At 39.7% G+C, this 22,145-nt stretch overlaps 1 protein-coding gene across 4 annotated transcripts in view; it reads left to right on the top strand.

Annotated features, from left to right (window-relative positions):
* The window catches only part of CHCHD3 (coiled-coil-helix-coiled-coil-helix domain containing 3), a 266,148-nt gene that overhangs the window by 53,991 nt on the left and 190,012 nt on the right, over positions 1-22,145 (top strand). For all 4 annotated transcript variants that reach the window (XM_027574540.1, XM_027574541.1, XM_027574537.1 and 1 more), the window contains exon 3: positions 3,299-3,380. In XM_027574540.1, coding sequence (XP_027430341.1) covers positions 3,299-3,380 — 82 coding nt within the window. The remainder of the gene's footprint in view (positions 1-3,298; positions 3,381-22,145) is intronic.

Raw genomic sequence — 22,145 nt, 5'->3', positions numbered from 1 at the left:
TCTTTTTGTTTATTTTGGATACAAGTCTCCTGTCAGCTATATGATTTGCCAGAATTTTCTCCCATTCTGTGGCTTGTCTTTTCACCTTGATGGTGTCCTTTGGTGCTGTTCTTGTTTTCTGATAATCCACACCTAAGAGAACATGTCCTTATGACATTTCCTATATCTTCATTGTTATTACCCAGTGTCAGCTAAATTTTATTTTTTATTTTTTTAAATTTTATTTTATTATGTTATCATACATTACATCATTAGTTTTTCATGTAGTGTTCCATGATTCATTGTTTGCGTGTAACACCCAGTGCTCCATTCAATACATGCCCTCCTTAATACCCATCACCAGGCTAACCCACCCCCCCACCCCCCTCCCCTCTAAAACCCTCAGTTTGTTTCTCAGAGTCCATAGTCTCTCATGGTTCGTCTCCCCCTCCGATTCCCCCCCTTCATTTTTCCCTTCCTACGATCTTCTTTTTTTTTTTTAAACATATAATGTATTATTTGTTTCAGAGGTACAGGTCTGTGATTCATCAATCTTACACAGTTCACAGCGCTTACCATAGCATATACCCTCCCCAATGTCCATCACCCAGCCACCCATCCCTCTCACTCCCACCACTCCAGCAACCCTCAGTTTATTTCCTGAGATTAAGAAGTCCTCATATCAGTGAGATCATAATGGTACTTGTCTTTCTCTGATGGACTTATTTAGCTTAGCATAATACCCTCTAGTTCATCCACGTTGTTGCAAATGGCAAGATTTCGTGTGGTTTTTTTTTGATGGCTGCATAATATTCCATTGTGTGTGTACGTGTATGTATATATACGTACACACACACACACACACCACATCTTCTTTATCCATTCATCTGTTGATGAACATCTTGGCTGTTTCCATAGTTTGGCTATTGTGGACATTGCTGCTATAAACATTGGGGTGCACATACCCCTTTGGATCACTACATTTGTATCTTTGCAGTAAATACCCAGTAGTGCAATTGCTGGGTTGTAGGGTAGCTCTATTTTTGACTTTTTGAGGAACCTCCATACCGTTTTCCAGAGGAGTGGCTGCACCAGCTTGCATTTCCACCAACAGTGTAGGAGGGTTCCCCTTTCTCCACATCCCTGTCAACATCTGTTGTTTCCTGACTTGTTAATTTTGGCCATTCTGACTGGTGTGAGGTGATATCTCATTGAGGTTTTGATATGGATTTCCCTGATGCCGAATGATGTTGAGCACTTTTTCGTGCGTCTGTTGACCATTTGGATGTCTTCTTTGGAAAAATGTCTGTTCGTGTCTTTGCCCATTTCTTGATTGGATTATTCTTTGGGTATTGATTTTTGATAAGTTCTTTATAGCTTTTGGATACTAGCCCTTTATCTGATAAGTCATTTGCAAATATCTTCTCCCATTCTGTCGGCTGTCTTGGTTTTGTTGACTGTTTCCTTTGCTGTGCAAAAGCTTATTGTCTTGATGAAGTTCCAACAGTTCATTTTTGCCCTTGCTTCCCTTGCCTTTGGTGATGTTTCTAGGAAGAAGTTGCTGCGGCTGAGGTCAAAGAGGTTGCTGCCTGTGTTCTCCTCTGGGATTTTGATGGACTCCTGTCTCACATTTAGGTCTTTCATCCATTTTGAGTCTATTTTTGTGTGTGTGGTGTAAGGAAATGGTCCAGTTTCATTCTTCTGCATGTGGCTGTCCAATTTTCCCAACACCATTTGTTGAAGAGACTGTCTTTTCTCCAGTGGACATTCTTTTCTGCTTTGTCGAAGATTAGTTGACCATAGAGTTGAGGGTCCATTTCTGGACTCTATTCTGTTCCATTGATCTATGTATCTGTTTTTGTGCCAGTACCATACTGTCTTGATGATTAATGTCAGCTAAATTTTATTTATTTATTTATATTTATTTATTTTTTACATGTCAGCTAAATTTTAAAAAGGTTTTTCATATCCCATTGTAATTCAGTTTTTGCATATGCCCTGAGGTAAGGCCCTTATAACATGGAGATCATCAAGTAAAGTGTCCACCTAGTTTTCCACCTGATAGGCTCCACCATTTGAAGTACTTCTTAAGTACTGTGTGTATTCCTAGATCTTCCCAAGTTTTTCTGGTGCTTTCTTGGTCATGATTTTAGGTAGTGGGTTCCTAGTAAAGCAGAAATAGTCTCTGCTTATTTCTTATGAAAGGCTCTTAAGGAATATATAAAATTTGTCTATTTTATTTGCTATCATAGCTGTAAGAATCTTTACAAAACATGTACATTTTCCAATTGGAAAGACCAGATGTTTCAGATCAGGTCACCAGGTATTTAGAAAGCTCCAGCTGTCTTCTCAGCACTTTTCCATGTTTCTCTCCAATTGTTGGCATTTGATGTTGAATGACATATTTTCCAAAAAATATGGTTTTAAAATGTTTATGAATCATAAATGTCCTTTTTTTATAAATCATGGAAAAATGAATGTAAATACAAATGATTTACTGTCAGAAATGTTTTTTAAAGTGTTTGATTATATAGGGCACCTGGGTGGCTCAGTTGGTTAAGTGTCTTGACTCTTGATCTTGACTCGGGTCTTGATCTCAGGGTTGTGAGCTCAAGCCCCATATTGGGCTTCACACTGGGCGTGGAGCCTACTAAAAAAAAAAATTAAAGTGTTTAATTATCAAAATGAGAATGTTTTGGTGTCATTTTCCATTCTGAAATCTCTCTCTTACAGCCTCTCCTCCCCTTATACATGATTGTCTGACTTTAATGATAGGACATCATTTTAAAGAATTTGTACTTAATGGCTCAGTCCCCACTGGGTGGTAAGCAGCTCCTTGAGTTTATTATACATTTTGGCAGGTGTGGAAATTTCTAGGTCACCAGGGAACTTTTGATTAAATTACTCCTGAAGTGCACTAATTGGTCTTTTCTACAGTGCTTAGGTAGTTCCAAGGAGGCGCTGACCAGCTGGCAGAACTTTGCCCATTAAGATCTAGTCTCAGCTTTGTTTTCTGGAGTGTTTTCTTGCTTTTGTTTTTTAAGAAATCACTGATTGGGGACACCTGGGTGGCTCAGTCGTTAAGCGTCTACTTTCGGCTCAGGTCATGATCCCAGGGTCCTGGGTTCAAGTCCTTCATCGGGCTCCCTGCTCAGCGGGGAGTCTTCTTCTCCCTCTGCCTGCCGCTCCCCCTGCTTATGCTTTCACTCACTCTTTCTTGCCCACGCGCGCTCTCTCTCTCTCTCTCTCTAGCAAATAAATAAAACCTTAAAAAAAAAAATCACTGATTTTATCTCCTTCCACTCTTTATTGATCCTAGTTTCTGATGAAGAACTGAAGAGAAGAGTGGCTGAGGAGCTGGCATTGGAGCAAGCCAGGAAAGAGTCTGAAAATCAGAAACGGTGAGTTTTGTGGTATCTGAGAGAGATTTTGGTGGCCTCTTATCCTAATTACAAAACATTTTTGGAGAGGGATGATTGTAATGAGACTCATTATTTGCATTTGGCTGCACTTCAGAATGTGTTGAGTATAAGAATGTGGCCATTTTTAGTTTTGGACTGTGCTTATGAAAGCCCGATGTCATGCTCTTCCCACACTTGATTGTGACCAGTGTATCTCTTGTGAGGTTCTTAGCTGCATGATTACTGAGAAGTTTCTTACTATGTGAGAAGTAGTTCTTGAGGATTCTCCAGGCATTTCTTAGGCAAGTTTCTTCCAACATATGTGTTTATGATTGAAAATTGTATAGTCTACAATGGGTGTTAAGGCTTACAATATTGTAGCTAATGATGAATGTCAGGTTTGACTTAAAGTCCATATTGACACTAACTAGCACTAATTAGTAATGTACTCACTTAAGCTGAAGACATTGCAGAAATATGTAAGGTTGGAAAATCAAAATCCTCCATACTTTTGTTCCATTTTTGAACATTTTAGTCTTTTGTACATCTATGCAATTATTGTCATTACTAATACTACTGACAGCTGAGAGAATGTTCACTGAAGTGTTTTTGTAATAGTAGAAAACAGAAGCAATCCAAATGCCCATTATGGGGACTGGATGAATGAATTAGGATACATACCTACAATGGAATACTAGACAGGTAGATCTTTATGTGCTGATTCAGAAAGATGTGGAAAGACCATAAATTGAAGAAAAGCAGCGTTCAAAACAGCATGATAATATTTATTTGGTAAAAAATACTACTTTTAAAGATTTAAAGTATATACTTATTCATGAAAATATGTGAATACATTTTAATCCAAGATAGAGTCAAGTGCTTCCCATCTGTGCTATTTCTGAAATTTGCATATAGCACAGAGTTTTATTATATAATCATGTGAATGTCTTCCTGCTGTGAATACTAGGCACATGCCTACCACATGTAGATGCCTAGTATGTATTTGTTTTTATTTTGGACTGCTTAACTATTTTGTTTGAGAGAGCTTAATGTAAAGAGTCTTTGGATTGGATTCTAGTCTTCACTGACCACAGGACCTTCAACATGTAATTTAACCTCTTTGGGCCTTCAAGATTTTATTTCTCAACTGAGGGGTTTGAAAATGTTCTCTAATATTTCTTTCCCTTTGACGAAGTGCTGAGCTATCTCTGATTTGCTTGGAATGTGTGGAACAGGATATGAGTTTTAGATTAAGACCACCGTTTTTTCGGGAAATAGGGAAGGCTCATGGCTTAGGGTTTTAAAAAAAAATCAAGATGTAATTAGTACTGCTAAAAGGGTCTGTGTGTATTTCAATACTTTCTTACACAGCACTTTATAATTACTTAATTGGGTTAGGTTGATGGAGTGTATAATTAGAGAGTGAAGTTTAAATATTCAAAAAATTTCAGACCATTTTCATTAAGAAGCAAAGAAAATCGATACATTATGGTAGAATTTCTTGTCTTTGAAATTTTATTATTTTTAATTGGATTTTATTTTAATAAGGCTTTTTTTGGTTAGATGCTCATATTTACTTTGCTTATTATACTTCACATAGGATTTTTGTCTTCCTTTCTCCCCATATGGTACAGGCTTTTGGTTACAATAACTCCTTACTGTGGTGTTTGGTTTTGTTTTTGTAGGTTTTTTTTCCCCTTCATTATTAAACTCTCATTTGCTCTGACTTGGTCTATGGAAGGTTGAAGGGCACATGAGATGAATAAAAGATGCCAGTGAGATCCAATTTCATACCTCATGTGGACTGAGGTTGGCAGCCTCACTGTAAACTGGACAAATGACTATTGATAAGGAATTTATTTTCTGTCACCTTTAAGGAGAGCGGAGGGTAGTAAAACCTTTTTATTATTTTTTCTTAAAAAAAAATTATGTTTGACGCTTTCTTCATGAAAACTTCCAGCTGCCAAATCTTGGCAAAAAGTGTGTGTTCATCTATATGATAGTTCTTAGTAGAATCAATTAGCCGTTTTTTTTTTTTTTTCCTTTCTACTGGAGAAGAAATTTTAGGAAAAGCATTAAGAAAAAAATTCTTTTTTGAGAGAGAGAGAGAGAGCACATGGGTTGGGGTAGGCAGAGGGAGAGGGAGCGAGAGAATCTTAAGCAGGCTGCCCGAGGTGGGGCTTGATCTCACGACCCTGAGATCAAGACACGAGCCAAAATCAAGAGTCAGATGCTTAACCGACTGAGCCACCCAGGAGCCCCACATTAAGAGAGTTCTATGTGTAGTCTTTTTTATTTTATTTATTTATTAAAAAGATTTTATTTGAGAGAGAGAGAGAGAAAGCACAAGCAGGGGGAAGGGGCAGAGGGAGAAGCAGGCTACCCACTAAGCAGGGAGCCCGATGTGGGGCTCGATCCCAGGACTCTGGGATCATGACCTGAGTCAAAGGCAGACGCTTACCCGACTGAGCCACCCAGGCACCTCTTTTGGTAGTCTTTTAAAAGCAAGTGTTTGGAGTCATGAAGCATTTAATACATTATTGTATCTGTTGCCTTGATTGAATAAAGCTTTGTACGCAGTGTTAGAGAATGGTCCTTTGTGCCATTGTCCTGTCACTTGTGTACATGCTGCTCACTAGTCTTACCTTGCTCTCCGGGTGCCCACATGATGGTAGACGAGTTCTCAAGCACTTAAGAGTGGCACATAGGCACATATACATGTAAGGAGCCAAATTTGTGCAAAAAGGACTTTGGAAATCATATTTTTTTTCCCTACAGAATATTTATTATTTATTATGGACATTTTAAAGCACGCTGAAAAAGAGAGAAGAGTACAATGAATCCCCAGGAGCCATCATACTATTTCAGCAATTCTGGTTTCATCTATACCCCAGTCACTCTGCCTATATGTGGCAAGTGGTGAGGGAACAATAACATTTTTACTAAGTTGGTGAATTCTCTGGCAGGGGAATAATCTAAAATGTCTTCTGTCAGGCTTACTTAAAGAAGGTCCTTTGTTTCAGTTGGGTTTTTGGTTGAAAGACTGAAACTTAACTCTGGCTAACTTAGGAAGCAAGAACATTTTGAGAAGCATATAGGATAGCTCAAAAGAATCAAAAGGAAGATGAGAGAACTAGCAGCTAGTGAAGAACTGGGTACTACTAAAACTGTACACAGTGGGGAAGAAGTAAGTCCCTAAAAGGACGTCAGGATGAAGGCTTCACAACAAGGGAAAGGATGGTGGGTGGCTAAATTCCATTGAACTGAAGACGTCAGCGATTTTAAGAAGCATTTGGTATACCACTAAGAAAAAAATTGCTGCAAATTATAGCAATAATGGTTTATCTCTTAGAAATTTTATTGAAAGAGCTCATTAAGATTTTATTTGAATTTTTAAAAACCTATCACTTGTGTATTCATTAAAAAGGAAAATGTAAGCAAAATAAATAGGTTAAGGCAGTGTTCTGGTCCTCAGGGAGGGGGGATACTTTCGTCCCCAGGGCACGTAAGACAATGTCTGGAGACATTTTTGGCTGTCACAGCTTGCTTGGTGTTAGTGGCATCTAGCAGGTCCAGGCTATGGGTGCTGCTGAACGTCCTGTAATGCATAGGATAACCACCTCCCCAACCCAGACAAAGAACTATCTGGCTCAGTATGTCACTAGTGCTGCCAATGGGACACCCAGGGTGAAGGGCTTCTTAAACCTTGCTCACATTGCATCTGATTCTTCTGAATCACTCTTGGACTTGATGTTCTTGTTCTTGTTCCGTGCCATCAAAACCTTGGCGCCTCAGCATTCCTTAAAAGATTGCTCCACTGTTGTTCCTGGGATTTTTGCAGGCTGCTGACACCAGTTGTGCAAATTTTGATGTCACACACAGGCTGTGGCAACTGTGCAGGACTGCCGCGGGGCAGGCGGCAGTTGTGAGATGCTTTCAGGTGGGAGAAGACATGGAAGACTGTGGTCCTAGAACCATATTCTGCCAGCACACTCAAGACACACTCGAGGCTGTAACATCTGCCAGGCTGAAGGGACTTCCTGAGTGTCTCGTGTCCCACCTGGTGCAGAAGGCCTCTGACAGCATCTCTGCCTGGCAGTGGCCACACCCATGTACAGCCTGTTCAGAAATCAGAATTTAAACTGAGGATATTTCATTAGGCCATTGAAAATGTACCCGAACTCCTTTCCTTTGAGTCTCCACTCCCTTAAATCTAACATGCAGATGTAGCCTCATTAAAAGTTGCTTTATTAGAAGAAGGGCTCTACTAAGACCAGTGACCATGTAGCTAGTTGTAAAGCAGTCTGACTGGAATGCTGTATTCTCATTTCTTTTTTTTCTTTTTTTCATATCTAAGAAAACATTTACACATGGACTCTCAATTCAGGTTATTTTAGATCTGATTCTGTTTTATGAAAAGCTTCAGTGATTTGCTTAGTTGACAAGCTGATACCCCCCAAATCATTGACGTAATATTAGTACACACACTAAAATTGATGGGTCTAATTTGGAATCCTGTTTTTGCTTACCACAGCATCTCATGGATGGAATAGTTGTTTGGTGCATTGGGAGTCAAGAGTAAATTAAATGCCCACGTCAGCAGTCTGTTTTTGCTGTTATTCTCTATTGCCTATTTTGGATTATAGCTGACCCTACTGTGTTGGAACTGTAGCAAGCCAATATGGCAGGGACGCGGTATGCTACAGTTTGAGTATAGACTTTTAAAATGTGGTCTTCTGCACCCTACCTCCAAGAGTCAATCTCTGACAGCAAGAAAAATGTGACTACTTCTGACCTCTGACCTTTGGCATTTGAATTTCACCTCTTTACCTATAAAGGCAAGTGAAAGTGTTTCAGTTTTAATAACCTTTCTTCAAGAAACCAGGAAGAAAGGGAATAGCTACATGATGTTGTAACCAACTGTACATCAACCAAGATGACTTCCTTGCTGTTTTTAGATGAACAGCAAGCAGTTGAAATTTTACCCCATTTTTAATGACTTGAACAATTACCTTACATTTGTGAGACATAAAATAATTAATTTGGTTTAATAAATTAGTCATAAATTTTGTCAGTATCTGGGTAAGTTAAACACAGTCCATTCATTTTTTTCAATTTAAGCATCAGGTAAGGGCTTATGTTATCAAATAAGGGCTTAAAGCTTATTTGTGCATTTAGTTTCTTACAGTAAAAGTGAAATTCACAGCGATGGTATCTTCTGTTTAAACTCATAATAACTCATTTCAGTTTTATGATTAGTTGTTTTCTGCCTGTGGAAGAAAAAGCTTGGAAAGAAAGGAGTAAAGAAGCCACTGGAGAAAAACAGGGTATTGTAGGTTAGTGTCACATTGAAAATACATAAGTCTGAAGTCATTTACCTGGTGTGGTGCCTTTCACATAGCGAATTCTCAAAAACATTTGTTCAGCTGAATCACTGGAGCTGGAAAATCCTGACAATCTTCTAGCAAGGATGGTCTGTTTTATATACTTGTATGTTTTATAACATATACATATATATGCTATGTTTTGTTAGAAATAAAAGCAAATTATGCCTTTAAAAAGACATTAACTAGAGACTATAGATACTTCTAAACCTTTTTCTTAAATTAATGTAGTGTTAAACATCACTTTCCAGTTGTAAACACAAATCACACATGTATGAAATTGCATACCTTCAACCTGCTTGTAATCTCTAGGTATATAGGAATTTAAAAAAAAATCAGCAGTTTTCAAGGAACAAGTGCTGTTAATAACTGGTATTTATCAATGGCGTATTATAAAAGTGGAGTTTTCAAGTGACTTTAAAAGATCAATTAGTCAATATTTTCTCAAGGCACTCAACTGTCACAGGCAAATGACTCTCACTTCTGATTTAGAAATATTTGCAAATAAGGTGATTAAAGAAATTCGAGTTAATCACTCTCCATTTGATGTCCGATGTAACGTGTACCACTCTGCTGTGATGTGAGCACATTTCCCTGTGTAGCGGATGGCTTGTTGGCATTGTCTGCAAAATACTCCTTGATATGTGCTAACATTTAAGAGCTCCCTCTGTAGTATGAAAATCCCTATATAAGAGAATTGTTTTCTTATTGAAGCCTTTTTTAAAAATGCATACTGCATTGCTGTTGTTTTATACCTGTCCCTTTTCTATTACATTTGCTTAAAAGTAGATAAAGAATGAACCTGTTCTCAGTGCAAGAGGAAGGTCGCGTCTTAGCCACCTGGTACTTTTTCCCTGGAAGATGATTAGAGGTGCTGTGTATGTACTAGGTATTGGAATCTTTCGCCATCTGCCACTTTCATCTTTTTCTCTTCAAATGGCACTTTTCTGTTTTTAATAGAGACGACTGCTTTCTATAACCAACCATTATAGAAGGTTGGATTATCCAGTCTGTGTTTTGTTTACCTCTCTTCTTTTTCCAAAGCCAATTTTCTTTCTTATCGATGCTATGTTGTTGTAGGATCCTACCCTGAATTCTGTTTAAGAAGCTATTTCTACATGGTGGGAATATTAAACCTGGAAAACCGGAATCAGTCAAGCATGCCATAGAGATGTGTAACTGTTTTATTGATTGTAATAGCAGCAGTGATGTTCAACCACTTCTTGCTCACGTTTCTTTTGACAGTAATTACAGAGTTTTCTCTCATGAAGCCAGTGTTTGAAGTAATTTGTGCTAAAGTTGGTTTCTACATTTGGAAGTTTCTAGGAATTGGTTTCTGAGTGTTCTGTGGTTGTAGTAGTTCTTGTTGAAGTTTCTGCATTACCAGTACAATCTGGGGAAGAGCGGAGCTTGTAATGTGCTCTATAAATCATTTATCATTCCTTCCATAACACTGACAATAGCATTCATAGTTTATCCCTGCTTTATAGAAACAGATGACTGAAGTAGACATATGCAAAGTTTCTCAGCAGCAGAACGGGACTTGAATTGGACTGCCCCTCAGCCCCACACCACCTATTGCTGAGGTGATAGAATCATACTGCCTCATATCATCTTGTAAAACATTTATTCAAAGGAAGCCTGACGTGGGACTCCAATAGAAAGCTGATTCAAGTGCCATCTGGTTAGGGCTAGGACTAGGAATGTAGAGCTCTGACAGCCCCCCCGCCCCACGCCTTTTCCCTTCCTAGATACCTGGGAATCACCTTCACAGGCCCTGATGCTATTAGGGCTGAGTTTGAGAAACCTGTGGTCAGGATAATTTCCTCTCAAATTTGGACATTTGTGTGTGAGGAGTATACTTGTCCAAACAGCATTTGTTGAGTGGCTGCAGTTTTGTTTCTGTTTTAGAAGGTGAGTGGGCAGTGGCCTCATATCCATTTCCTTGAGTCCAGAAGTCCGTATTTATGGATGGTGGTCCACGTAGGCTGGGCCTCATCACCCTGGCTGAGCCCTCAGTCCTCGCCCTTCTGGAAGCCATCTGCTGCTGCTGCTGCTAGTGAATGCTGTGTTAGGAAGAGTGTAGAAGAATGTGAGATCCTTCTATGGCAGTTCACTTTGGAAACAGTGGAAAAATATATGGAGAGGGTCCCCTCTTTCCTTTCCCGACCTTAACAGCTTTGCCGGTAGAGCCTTGAGTTGACGAGGAGTGTGGGCAACATAGTTGTAAATCAGATGTAAATTTTTTGTCAGCATTATAATATTTCCAAACATTGGCACATTTTGATGTTTAAGTAATAACCCCTCCCCCCTCCTTTCCTGGCTGGAGAAAACTGTTAAGAAGCAAGTGGCTCATGTTAAGTTTCTGTTAAATACTTTGCTGAGGAAATCCATATTCTTTTGCATCCCACTCATCCAGAAGCAGATAGGGTTTGTCTTTGGAAACTTTCTTCACAGTTTATAGATGACAAGCACATAGAATATGCACACTTGGATCACGTATTATCTGTTGTGAAAACCATTTCTGAGTACAGGACCTATTTGCTCAACTAAAATTAGAAAACTAAAAAAAGTTGCGGGTCATGTGTTGCCTTGTATTTGTTATGTGTTCTGTACTATTCTGAGCACTTGATGTGTTTTAAGTCATTCATCCACCCAGTGCCTCTGTTTACCCCACTTGATAAACAAGGAAACTGAGAGGTAAAGGAACTTGCCCAAGCTTGTATCTAGTAAGTGATGAGTCTGGGATTTGAACCCACATCTATGGAGTCCCTGCACTTTACTATCCTGCAGTACTACCTTTCCATGTGTACAGGGAGTACTTTCTTCAAAGTTTTTCATTTATCACTGTGGGAAGGAGTGTAGCAAGCATTTACTTGGATTTTCACGTCTAAATTGTAGTAAATAAAAGATCACTCAAAAATGACCTCTGTTGTGTGCTACTGGTTATTAGATCTGGGCAGCTGCTCAGGATGATCTTTTTACCACTTCCTTTGTTTTAGGACCAAAATTTTTAGAATTTGTGCTTAAAGTTAATATTCTTTATGTAGGCTATAACTCACTATGAAATGCTCGTTTGTGTACATAGTTTAAGTGATGGTGGCAATTTGAATTTCCTGTTAGCTTAAGATTGGGACATTTCTCTTAATTGCTCAGTGTGGTGGCAGCGCGTGTGGAAGCAGGTGGTAAGCCCTCTGCCTCCTGAACTTTAGAGATGCGTGTCAGCTGCTGGTCACTGAGGCCCGCGTGTGCTCAGCAGTGTTCTGCTGAGTTCATTGGAGCCACTTGGGCCCTGCCATTGTTCCAGAAGCAATAAAGAGGCACAGGATTTACTTTAATAGGTGACCGTGGAATGGAAATCATTTTGCATTTCTCCTTTTATGTTCATCCTTAGGTTTTTTTTTTTTTTTTTTAAAGACTTGTGGTTATTCTTTTATTTTGTATTTGTTGTATTGCTTCATGTATTAGGTTTTTGGTTTGTAGTGTTTGTTATTATTCATTTGTCTTTTTTGTAATGATAGAAGTATTTTGGTAAATCACCACATTTAGCTTACAAACGTCTGTGTTTTTAAATCAGTTAGAAAATGAACTGTTAGGACAATGTGCCTTTGGAACTAGAATATAGAATTCCTCCATTGAATAATGTGCAGGTAGTGCAATGTGTGGAGCAATTTATTATATACTATTTGCGGCCACTTCCTTACCCAGACACTGTGTAGCTCCTGCACGCTTAAACCATTTCATTTGGAATTTTTTTTTTCAAGTTATCCCATTAAGATGATTGTAGTGTGATTTTTGACATCAAGTACAAAGTATAAAAATAGTTTATTAACCACTAATGTTTCAATTAATGATTTAAATTTGAGTTCCTTCACAACTTCTTAGAGCGGATTGCTTAAATTCCTTATTTCCTGGTGCCATTTTGTGAGATTAAAACAGAAATCCCTTAAAAACTCATAAATTATAGTTTTGCTTCAATTACAGTAGGATGATGGATTAAAACCAAATGAAATCAAAACAAAACCAAAAAAAAGGGCAACCGAAACCACTAATTTAATATGGGAAATGTCAATTAATTTCAAAACCATTACCCATTCTCTGGTTTCTCTTCAAATCATATAAATCTTTTGCCTTTTAAAAACCATTACCCAACAGAGTTTCTGCAATTTTTATTATTGCTACAGAACCTGGTAGGTTTGACTTAGAAAGTCATTCTTCATACTACCGAAAGCATGGATGTTTATTTGTTTTAAAAAAATTACAAAAGAAATATATTATATATTGAAGAAATTCCGATAATATAGAAGCATAAAAACTTAGTCATCTTTCCCTATCTTCTGCCCCTGCTCTTTCCCCCTAGAATACTGTTCATACCCAATGGGAAATGTATTCTTAACCATGTTTTATGTGGTTTGCGTTTTAAACAAAATGAGATTGAAGTAATGATGTTGTATAACTTGCTTCCCCCCACCCCCCAGTCTTATACTGTGGTCCTCTTCCCATGTACAGTGTATATAGATCTTACAGATAGACTTTAGATCTGATCATAGACACCATTTCAGAAGACCTCATCTAGGAAAAGTAATACTAACAGTAATAATAGATAATAAGTAATAATACGCAATGGTAATAGCGAACAGTTTATGATGCTTCCTTTGTCCCAAGCACTGGTGCAAGCACTTGGTACATATTGATCATTTAATCCTCCCAGCAGCGGAGTGGAGGAGGTTCTGTTCTGCTGGTACACGCACATTGCAGGTGCAGTGTCCGAAACATAGAGAGGTGCACTTGCTAGTCTCATGCCCAGAAAATAGGTTGCGATTTGAACACGAGCAATCTGGAATCTGAAGTCATACTCATCACCACTCTACTTGACTGCGTCTCAGAGGCTAACTTATTTTCTGGTCCAACAGTGATGTTACCTATTTTCTATTAGTCTGAATGTTCTCTCTGAGGCTATTTTGATCTGGTTTACTGAAGTTTTACATTTTTCAGATTTCAGTACACTCGGTTTTGCCTTGATTATGGAGCTCAGTAAATAAGGAATTTAGTTTTGAAAAGAATTCACAAGTGAAGGGATTTTTCTTTGGTGTTTTTGTTTTTTTCAATTCACATGACTATATTTTGAAATGAAACTGTCAAAATACTGTCAGTGGATGAAAATTAATATTTCCGTAAATTTTGCTGTAAAATGTTGGGAATTGTGTATTTCTTTATGAATCTACCTATCTACCTGTCAACTATACAATTCAGTTTTTATAGACTTAAAGAAAAAGAGCCCAAACTATTGTCCAAGTGAGTTTCTGTAACTTGTTATTTGTACAGCCCCAAGTAGGTTTGACATAGAAAGCACTTTCCTGAAACTACTGAAAACTTAGGTGTTAGCCTAACAAAAATTGAGGGTAATATCAGAATTTTGATTACTGATATTCGTGCTCCATTCTTTTTGCCTTATGTCTTTCCTTTCCCCCTTATAATTAATTAGCCTTGTTTCTGCTTTTTAGTATATGTGCTGCCAAAGCCAGTACATCCCTGCCTCTGCTTTTAAAATGTATTGCAAATCCATTTATCTCTCACCATTTCTATCCCTACTTAGTCCAAGCTAGTGGTTCTCAATTGGGGGATATCCCCCCCACCACTTGACCTTTACAGTTGTCACAACTTAGAGGCTGCTCCTGGCATCAAGTGAGTGGGTGGTGGCCAGGGATGCTGCTAAATACCCTATGATGCACAGAAACCCTGGTCTCAGCCATTATCATTTCTCAGGTGTGTTATTACAAAGTCTACTCCAGGGAGCCACCCTTGTCTCCAGGTTCTACTCTTCACAAAGCAGGATTAGTGTGCTTTAAACATTTATTTATTTTTTAAAAGTAATCTTTACACCCAGCGTGGGGCTCGAACTCATGACCCTGAGATCAAGAATCAGGTGTTCTTATCAACTGAGCCAACCAGGTGCCCCTAAAAATGTATTTTGAATCATGGGAGTTTATTTGCTGAAAATTCTGTAATGGCTTTTCACTAGATTTAGCATAAAGCCCAGACCTTTCCATGACATTCCAGTCCTCTGCTTCCCTGCATGTATTCACATGCTCATGCATCATCTCTTCCCACCCTCTCACTGAATGTTACAACGATGTCAGCTGCAAACCTCCTTGTGCCTACAGCTCCATGCTGCTTTTGCGTGGCTGGCCCCTCTTACTATTCGGTGTTCTTTTCAGCCCCACAGAGAGGCTTTCTTGATTATTTTATCAAAATCATCTTTCTTGTCGTCTCACTGTGGTTATCCTTTTCTCTACTTTGTTTCTTCATAGCACTTTGGCTATTGATTGACTGTCGCTTCCACTGGAATATAAAGGTCTGTGTGGCCAGAACTCATTGTCTTGTAGTAAGTGTCAACAAGAATGCATTACCAAATTAAAGTAACATTTTATGGGTATGGTTAAGTAGATTAGAACAAGATAGAATTTGTCCATAAGGGAAAAGCGTCAGGAGAATTATCAAATGACAAGAGCAACTCCCACTTCATGATTGCCTCCCGTTCAGCAGGTGCTGTGCTGGTGCGTTTATGGACATGAGTCCTGCGCTCCCCGGGAGCCTTCTGGCCAGGCCTGCCGTAGCCTGTGTGACAACCTGTGGGATGAGGCCCCCCACATTTCCCTGGGATCTGAGGCTGGGCGGCCCCCCACACCAAATGCTATCCTGGGAGCAGATGGGGATGGTGGCTCTGCCCTCCACGGATTTGTTCGAGAGCTGGAACGCGGCTCCGAGAGGCTGGGTTCCTTGCCCTAGGAGCTGACAGAAGGCAGCGTAAGGATTCGAATCCTGCTCTGCCCTTCTGTGCCTCTTTCCCAGATCTTCCTCTTCAGCCGTTAGTTTTTGGATCTTAGGAAACAGCTGTGGTTCCTGTCTTCCCCTCTGGGAGGCTTAATCGGCTCTCTGGTTTTGGAATGGGGACTACATTTTTAACTCCAGAGGCAGCAGTTCTTTGGTTTCAGGTGACTTAGGCAAAAAATGATCTACCTCTCTATCCTGTCCTGAGATAGTTGCTTTGCCAGCATTGTCTCAAAGTGAGAGACTGGCATCATGAGAATATGGTGTGGGCTCTGGACTGTTTTGACTGGCAATGAGAAACCTACTCAAAATGTGAACTACGTGTGAAATATATCCTGTGTCACACATTCATACTTATATGACTGACCCAGAATGGGTTTGATCTAAGTCTGTGAGCCTTGAATGTTGGGATGGAAGTCAGGAAGTCTGCGGCTCCTGCCATGCACCTCTCATTAGTCCCCGTGAGTCCTGTCGAAGGTGGTCCCATTTTCCTTCAAAAGGAGCCTGGGGTCCCATGGATTTGTATTTTGAAAATCTGTGTCCCTTTACCTGGTTTGGTGAGAGTTTTTTGGTTGAATCCTGAGAGATCATCTCTTCTCTGCTTTCCCCAGCCTTGCTGGCTCCTAGGAATCAGTGTCCACATGAGGCACCTGGGGAGACAAAAGCCCACGGTGGCCCACGATGGCAAATTGTTCTGAGTCTCAGCGTTCCTGTACGCTTTGCTATTTGAGTGTTGTCTTGTGCCTCATGCTCTCTTGTATCCATCCTCACACTCCTTCAATTTTCTTTTTCTTGGTTGACTTTTTTGTTTTTTTGTTTTTTCATTTCCAGCAGCTTGTCATAGGAATGACACACACTCAGCACAGTCAGCTTTAGACAGCTTTTTGCAGACAAGAACAACAAATTCACCAGTCAGGGAGCAAAGTGAGAGAAAAATGAAGAACAATATTAGAAAAGAACCCTTTGGGAAGCTGTACAAAAAATGTTATATTAAAATCGATACCAGGGCTTGACCTTTTGTGGTACTGTATATTTTAAAGCCTTCTATTGATTCTCTTTTAATAACATGTTTATTCTAGTTTACTGACATAAGCCTAGGGAGAATACAAAAAAGAAAAGATCAAATTCTTTATTATGGTGGTCATTTAAATTTGTCTCAGGCATTTTTCATGGCCGACTAGTGTTATCTTTATGTATTTAATATATATCATTCTTACACAGTATAAGACTGCGAAACGGTTATAAAAGTGGCAAAGTGATTTTTTAATTTGCTTTTGTTGAAAATACGCCTGGCCTTGCTGTGTCATAGAAGTGTCATCCCGCCACCCCCCCCTTTAAGAATTTCTTTCTTTTCTGCATGTGTGCAGAAGACAGAAAAGTCTCATTTTGAATTCCACCTACCCCCCAACCCCAAAAAACACTGGTAGTATAGTCTGCCAATTCTGGGACCATTTGGGAACAATTCTCTGCATAAAGACCACTATCCTTGACTGTATAACTAATGGCAGAATGCCAGAGAATAGGAAATTGCCTTACCTGACCTCTTTGATCACTCAATCTTGTTGCTTCAGAGACAGAAATATTCATCGCTTTTCCCTGTGAGCAGCCGTTCATTGTTCGGTCAGGAAGGCAGCCCTCTTCAGGGTGTTGTCCAGTCCTGAACTGATTGCACTGCGTGCTTATCTCCTCCAGTTTTTCCCATTAGGAGAAAAACAGGATTAATTTTCTTACCTCATTCCGATGATTTTTCCCCAACATATAGATATTAAGAGGTATCCAGAACAGCAGGAAGGACTTGAAAGATACACCTGGAAAGGTTAGCCTGTAAATGGCAAATTAAATGAGATTCAACCTGTAGAACGTCAAGTTAATGGGCTTGGGGAGAAATAGGTTGCTCGGATCTAATTCACGGTTTTAATATAATAGTCCTGTTGTTTATGGGACATCTGATATCACTTGTTGAGAAGCCAGACAGCAATTCCAGGAAGGCTGTAATGAATTAGAGGACACTTTGAAAGGGCAAATAAATTAATCAAGAAGCTAAGAGAATTAGAAGGGAGACCTGTATTGGAGCATGGTGGGGAGGCAGCTCAGCAGGGGTATAGCTCAGGGTCCCCGAGGAGGTCCAGAGCGTGGCGAGTTTGCCCCACCTGCGAGTCTTTAAGCGCTGAGGGCATCTGGAGGCAGCTGCCGCAGCCATGACGGGGCCACCTTCTCTGCCCACTTCTGGTGGCCCCTCGGGCCCTCGATAAGGGGAACTGGCTCCTGAGCGCCGGCCTGTCACCAAACCCCTCTAGAGTCTGTCTCTGCTTGTTTATCTTCCTTGTCCCAGAAGCAATTCTTACTTTAGCCTGGTCCGCTTTCCTGTGTTCGTTCATCCCCTCATGCATACGGTCTTCCTAACACCTGAGAAGATCTATGGAGAAAAAGCAAAGTCAAAGGCACGCAGTAGTGATACGAAGTGTTTTATTCTAATTCCCAAAGTAATGTGCACTGTATCCAAAATTAGAGAAAAGTGGCTCAACAAAATGAAGAAAAAATGAAAATTGCTGTAATCCCACTGCTCATATAAAACCATTGTAAATATTTTGGAACACAGACACTGCTAAGCGGGGGAAAAGAACAGAAGTGATGTCATATTGTCACTGTTGTTTTATATTTGTTCTTAAGATGTATCGTGGATGTTTTGTCATTAGATAATTTCATGGTAGTTCACCATTAGACACTTAGCTTTCCAAATAGTTCAAAATGTTTCACTACTGTGGACACTGCTTTGAATATCCTTGTTATTAAATTTACACATATCCAGTGTTATTTCTTTTCCTATTACAGTATTATCCAGTAGTACTTTCTTGGGTTACGTTTTTACAAGTGGAATTACTCGGTCAAAAATTATACAAAATAGGGGCGCCTGGGTGACTCAGTCGGTTAAATGTCTGCTTTCGGCTCAGGTCATGATCCCAGAGTCCTGGGATCGACCCTGCGCGGGGCTCCCTGTTCAGTGGTGAGCCTGTTTCTCCCTCTCCTCCCCACTTGTGCTCTCTCTCTCACTATCTCTGTCTCAAATAAATAAATAAAATCTTTAAGAAAAAAGTTATACCAAATATTATTGCCAACATACCTTCAAGAAATTGTGCTGTTTAACTCACTACCAGTGAGTCTGTGCTTTGTCTCACTGTTGCAAATTTTGGGAATATAGTAGTAAAACCAGTGTTACATTATGCACATATGATCATACCTTATCATATCTGTTTATTTGGCTGGTATTTTCATTAATTTTACATGGGTGGTTCCTAGTGGGATGGAGTGGTCTTTTTGTTGGTCTTGCTGTTACTGAAGGGCTGCTGTGAGAGTTTAAGCACCTACTAAATACTTGCCAGATAATTTGGGGTTATTGTTAAGTCAGTATAGACTAAAAAACTCAGTTTAAACTGTTACTCAGTTTCTTTTTTTTAAAGATTTTATTTATTTATTTGCGAGAGAGAGAGCAAGCACGAGCCGGGGAGACGAGAAGGGCAGAGGGAGAGGAAGAAGCAGGCTCCCCGCTGAACAGGGAGCCTGATGCAGGGCTCGATCCCAGGACCCTGGGATCATGACCTGGGCCAAAGGCAGACACTTAACCGACTGAGCCACCTAGGCGCCCTATTACTCAGTTTTAATCTCTTGGTTAGCTGCCTCTAGATATAAAAACCTGTCACTGAGACCTGTGTACAGCCGATGAGAGACGGTAGACTCACAGTAGTGAGAGACATTATGTGGCCACCGGGCTCTAGTAGCCCTGAAGTGACTTGGTTTTTCTCAAATTGCCACAGTGGATCTGGCCTAAATGTGATTTTGGCTAACTGATCAACACCATGTTGTACCTATGAATGTATGATTGTGTCCTAAGATCAGGTGTCAATAGAAGAAATAAACCAGCTTTGAGATGTGTCCAGCTTTGTGAACCATGCCCTGTGCACAGTTTGTACTAAATAAATATTTGTTGAATGTTGAATTTGGGCATACTTTCATCTTTTAAAGGATAACATAGTGTTTGCTTTTTGCTTGCTACAAAAAATGAAAGGAAAATCAAATAAAATTGAAGAAATGACAAACGTGTGGTAAGTGAAGTGGATGACTGAAGTCGAGGCTTAAAGAAATTGCATTGCTTACACTTTTGTTTATTTTTTTGTGTCTTGATTTTCTATAATTACCTAATTTTAAATTTGTAATTAGCACAGCTCTTGTTTTTTTTTTTTTTTTAAAGATTTTATTTGTTTATTAGGAGTGAGGGAGAGAGCATGAGAGGGGGGAGGGTCAGAGGGAGAAGCAGAGTCCCTGCCGAGCAGGGAGCCCGATGCGGGACTCGATCCTGGGACTGTGGGATCATGACCTGAGCCGATGGGAGTCGCTCAACCAACTGAGCCACCCAGGCGGCCTCCACAGTTATTTTCTTAAGTGTTTATCTTATTCTAAAACGTGTATGTAAACATTTCTGCTGGAACTTCTCTTGATTCTGGACTTCCGCAGATGCGGAAGACAAGCTAGACATTCAGCTTCACCCCGGAATAAGGGTGAGCCTGGGGATATGCACACACTTCACCCTTACATCACGTATGCAGGTGAATAAACACGGAAGTGGCGTAGAGATGGAAGAGATTTCAGGGTGTGTGCATGCGCGCTTGTGTTTTTACACAAGAATTGGGAATCAGAAGATGGGTTCTGGTCTCTCCATGTCCACGTATTAACTGTTTAAATATGGGTGAATCACAGAATTAACTTATATCTAAAAACATGGAAACAGTTATAAAAGAGTATAATCCTACTTGTCTCCTAGTGTTGTGAAGATCAAACAATATGTCGCAATTGCATTGGCCCTATAAAGTTTTATAATAATGCTATTTTTAATAATAAAAGTAATGGCAATCATTACCACAGCTACTTCTACTACATCTCTTGAATAAACTCCCTTCTTATTGCAAATATGACAGTGGAGATGTGATGCAGACATTTAACCAGCAGGATCCAAACATACTTTCTTCAGCCTGCTGTATCGTGGTGATTAGACTCCATAGACCACTGAGCCAAAATAAAAAGTATCTGTATTTGAAAATTTTCTTCATTGCAAAGTATTGTGCTATTTTAAAGAAATTTCTTTTCTCTTTTCCCTTTCCTACCCCGGGTCTAGAGACTGTTCCCACTTCACACTGCTTTTTTGTTCATTTTATTTTCATTTGCTACTTAATTATCCCGGTGTTTAAATTGCTGCTCTCCTTCCCTTTGGGGCATATATCATAATTCATGTTCTACCAAGAGGTAAGTTAACCTGACCTCTATGCTGGATATTGTTTTAAATCTTGGCTCCATTTGAGTTTTATCTTATAAGCTAGCTTTACTTAGAAGCTAGCTTTTCTGAAACTTTCCTTTTGCTTTCAGGGCCTGCTTTTGCAATGCAATCAGTCTTATTTTCTAGGACTCTGAAGCTGCTCTGGTGTTCTTCCTCAGGAGATGGTGTATTAGTTTGATAACGGCTGCCGTAGGAAAATACCACAGACTCGGTAGCTGAAACAGTAGAAATTTATTTTTTCATAGTTCTGGAGGCTGGAAGTCCAAATTAAAGTGTTGTCAGATCTGGTATCTCCTGAGTCCTGTCTTCTTGGCTTGCTGATGGCTGAATTCTCTCTGTGTCTTCCATCTAGCTTTTTGTTTTCCCCCAGTTCAAGAGCATCCTTGGTGTGTCTTTCTCTTCTTATAAGGACACTAGTCGGGGCACCTGGGTGGCTCAGTCGTTAAGCCTCTGCCTTCGGCTCAGGTCATGATCCCAGGGTCCTGGGATCGAGCCCCTCATTGGGTTCCCTGCTCAGAGGGAAGCTTGCTTCTCCCTTTCCCACTCGCCCTGCTTGTGTTCCCTCTCTTGCTATGTCTCTCTGTCAAATAAATAAAATCTTTTTGAAAAAAAAAATAAGGACACCAGTCATTTTGGATTGGGGCCCCACATTTATGACTGCATTTAATCTCAATTACCTCTTTAAAGGACCTGTCTCCAAATACTGTCATTTCCTAAGATTCTAGAAGTTCAGGCTCCAAAATATGAATTTTGGAGGAGACAAAACTCAGTCCATAACAGAGGGATAGACTGATATATACATGTAAAAGTTGATGAGTATAGTTTCATAGTTTTCCCTCAGCAGGAAATTCTCATTAAATCTTTAAGATATCTTTCAGGTTTAAAATTTTAAGTGTTGATTTTCTTTTCTTTTTTAAGATTTTACTTATTTGAGAGAGAGAGCACGAGCAGGGGGAGGGGCAAAGGGAGAGGGAGAAGCAGACTCCCCTGATGGGCTCTATCCTAGGACCCTGGGATCATGACCTGAGCTGAAGGCAGTCGCTTAACCAACCGAGCCACCCAGGCACCCCTTAAGTGTTGATTTTCTAATGGAAGTTATTTTTATCAGGACTTTCCAATGATTATGGCTTGAAAACCTTAAGGGTTAGGGTCAAGATTTATTGATTTGTAAAGATGATGTCATATGTCCGTATTTGTTTTTAATCTAAGCAGGTATGTTGGTAG

Source organism: Zalophus californianus, chromosome 12 (genome assembly GCF_009762305.2).
Source record: "Zalophus californianus isolate mZalCal1 chromosome 12, mZalCal1.pri.v2, whole genome shotgun sequence".
Taxonomy (NCBI): Eukaryota; Metazoa; Chordata; class Mammalia; order Carnivora; family Otariidae; genus Zalophus; species Zalophus californianus.
Note: the sequence above shows the minus strand (reverse complement) of the source record. Positions and strands in the feature narration are given on the sequence as shown.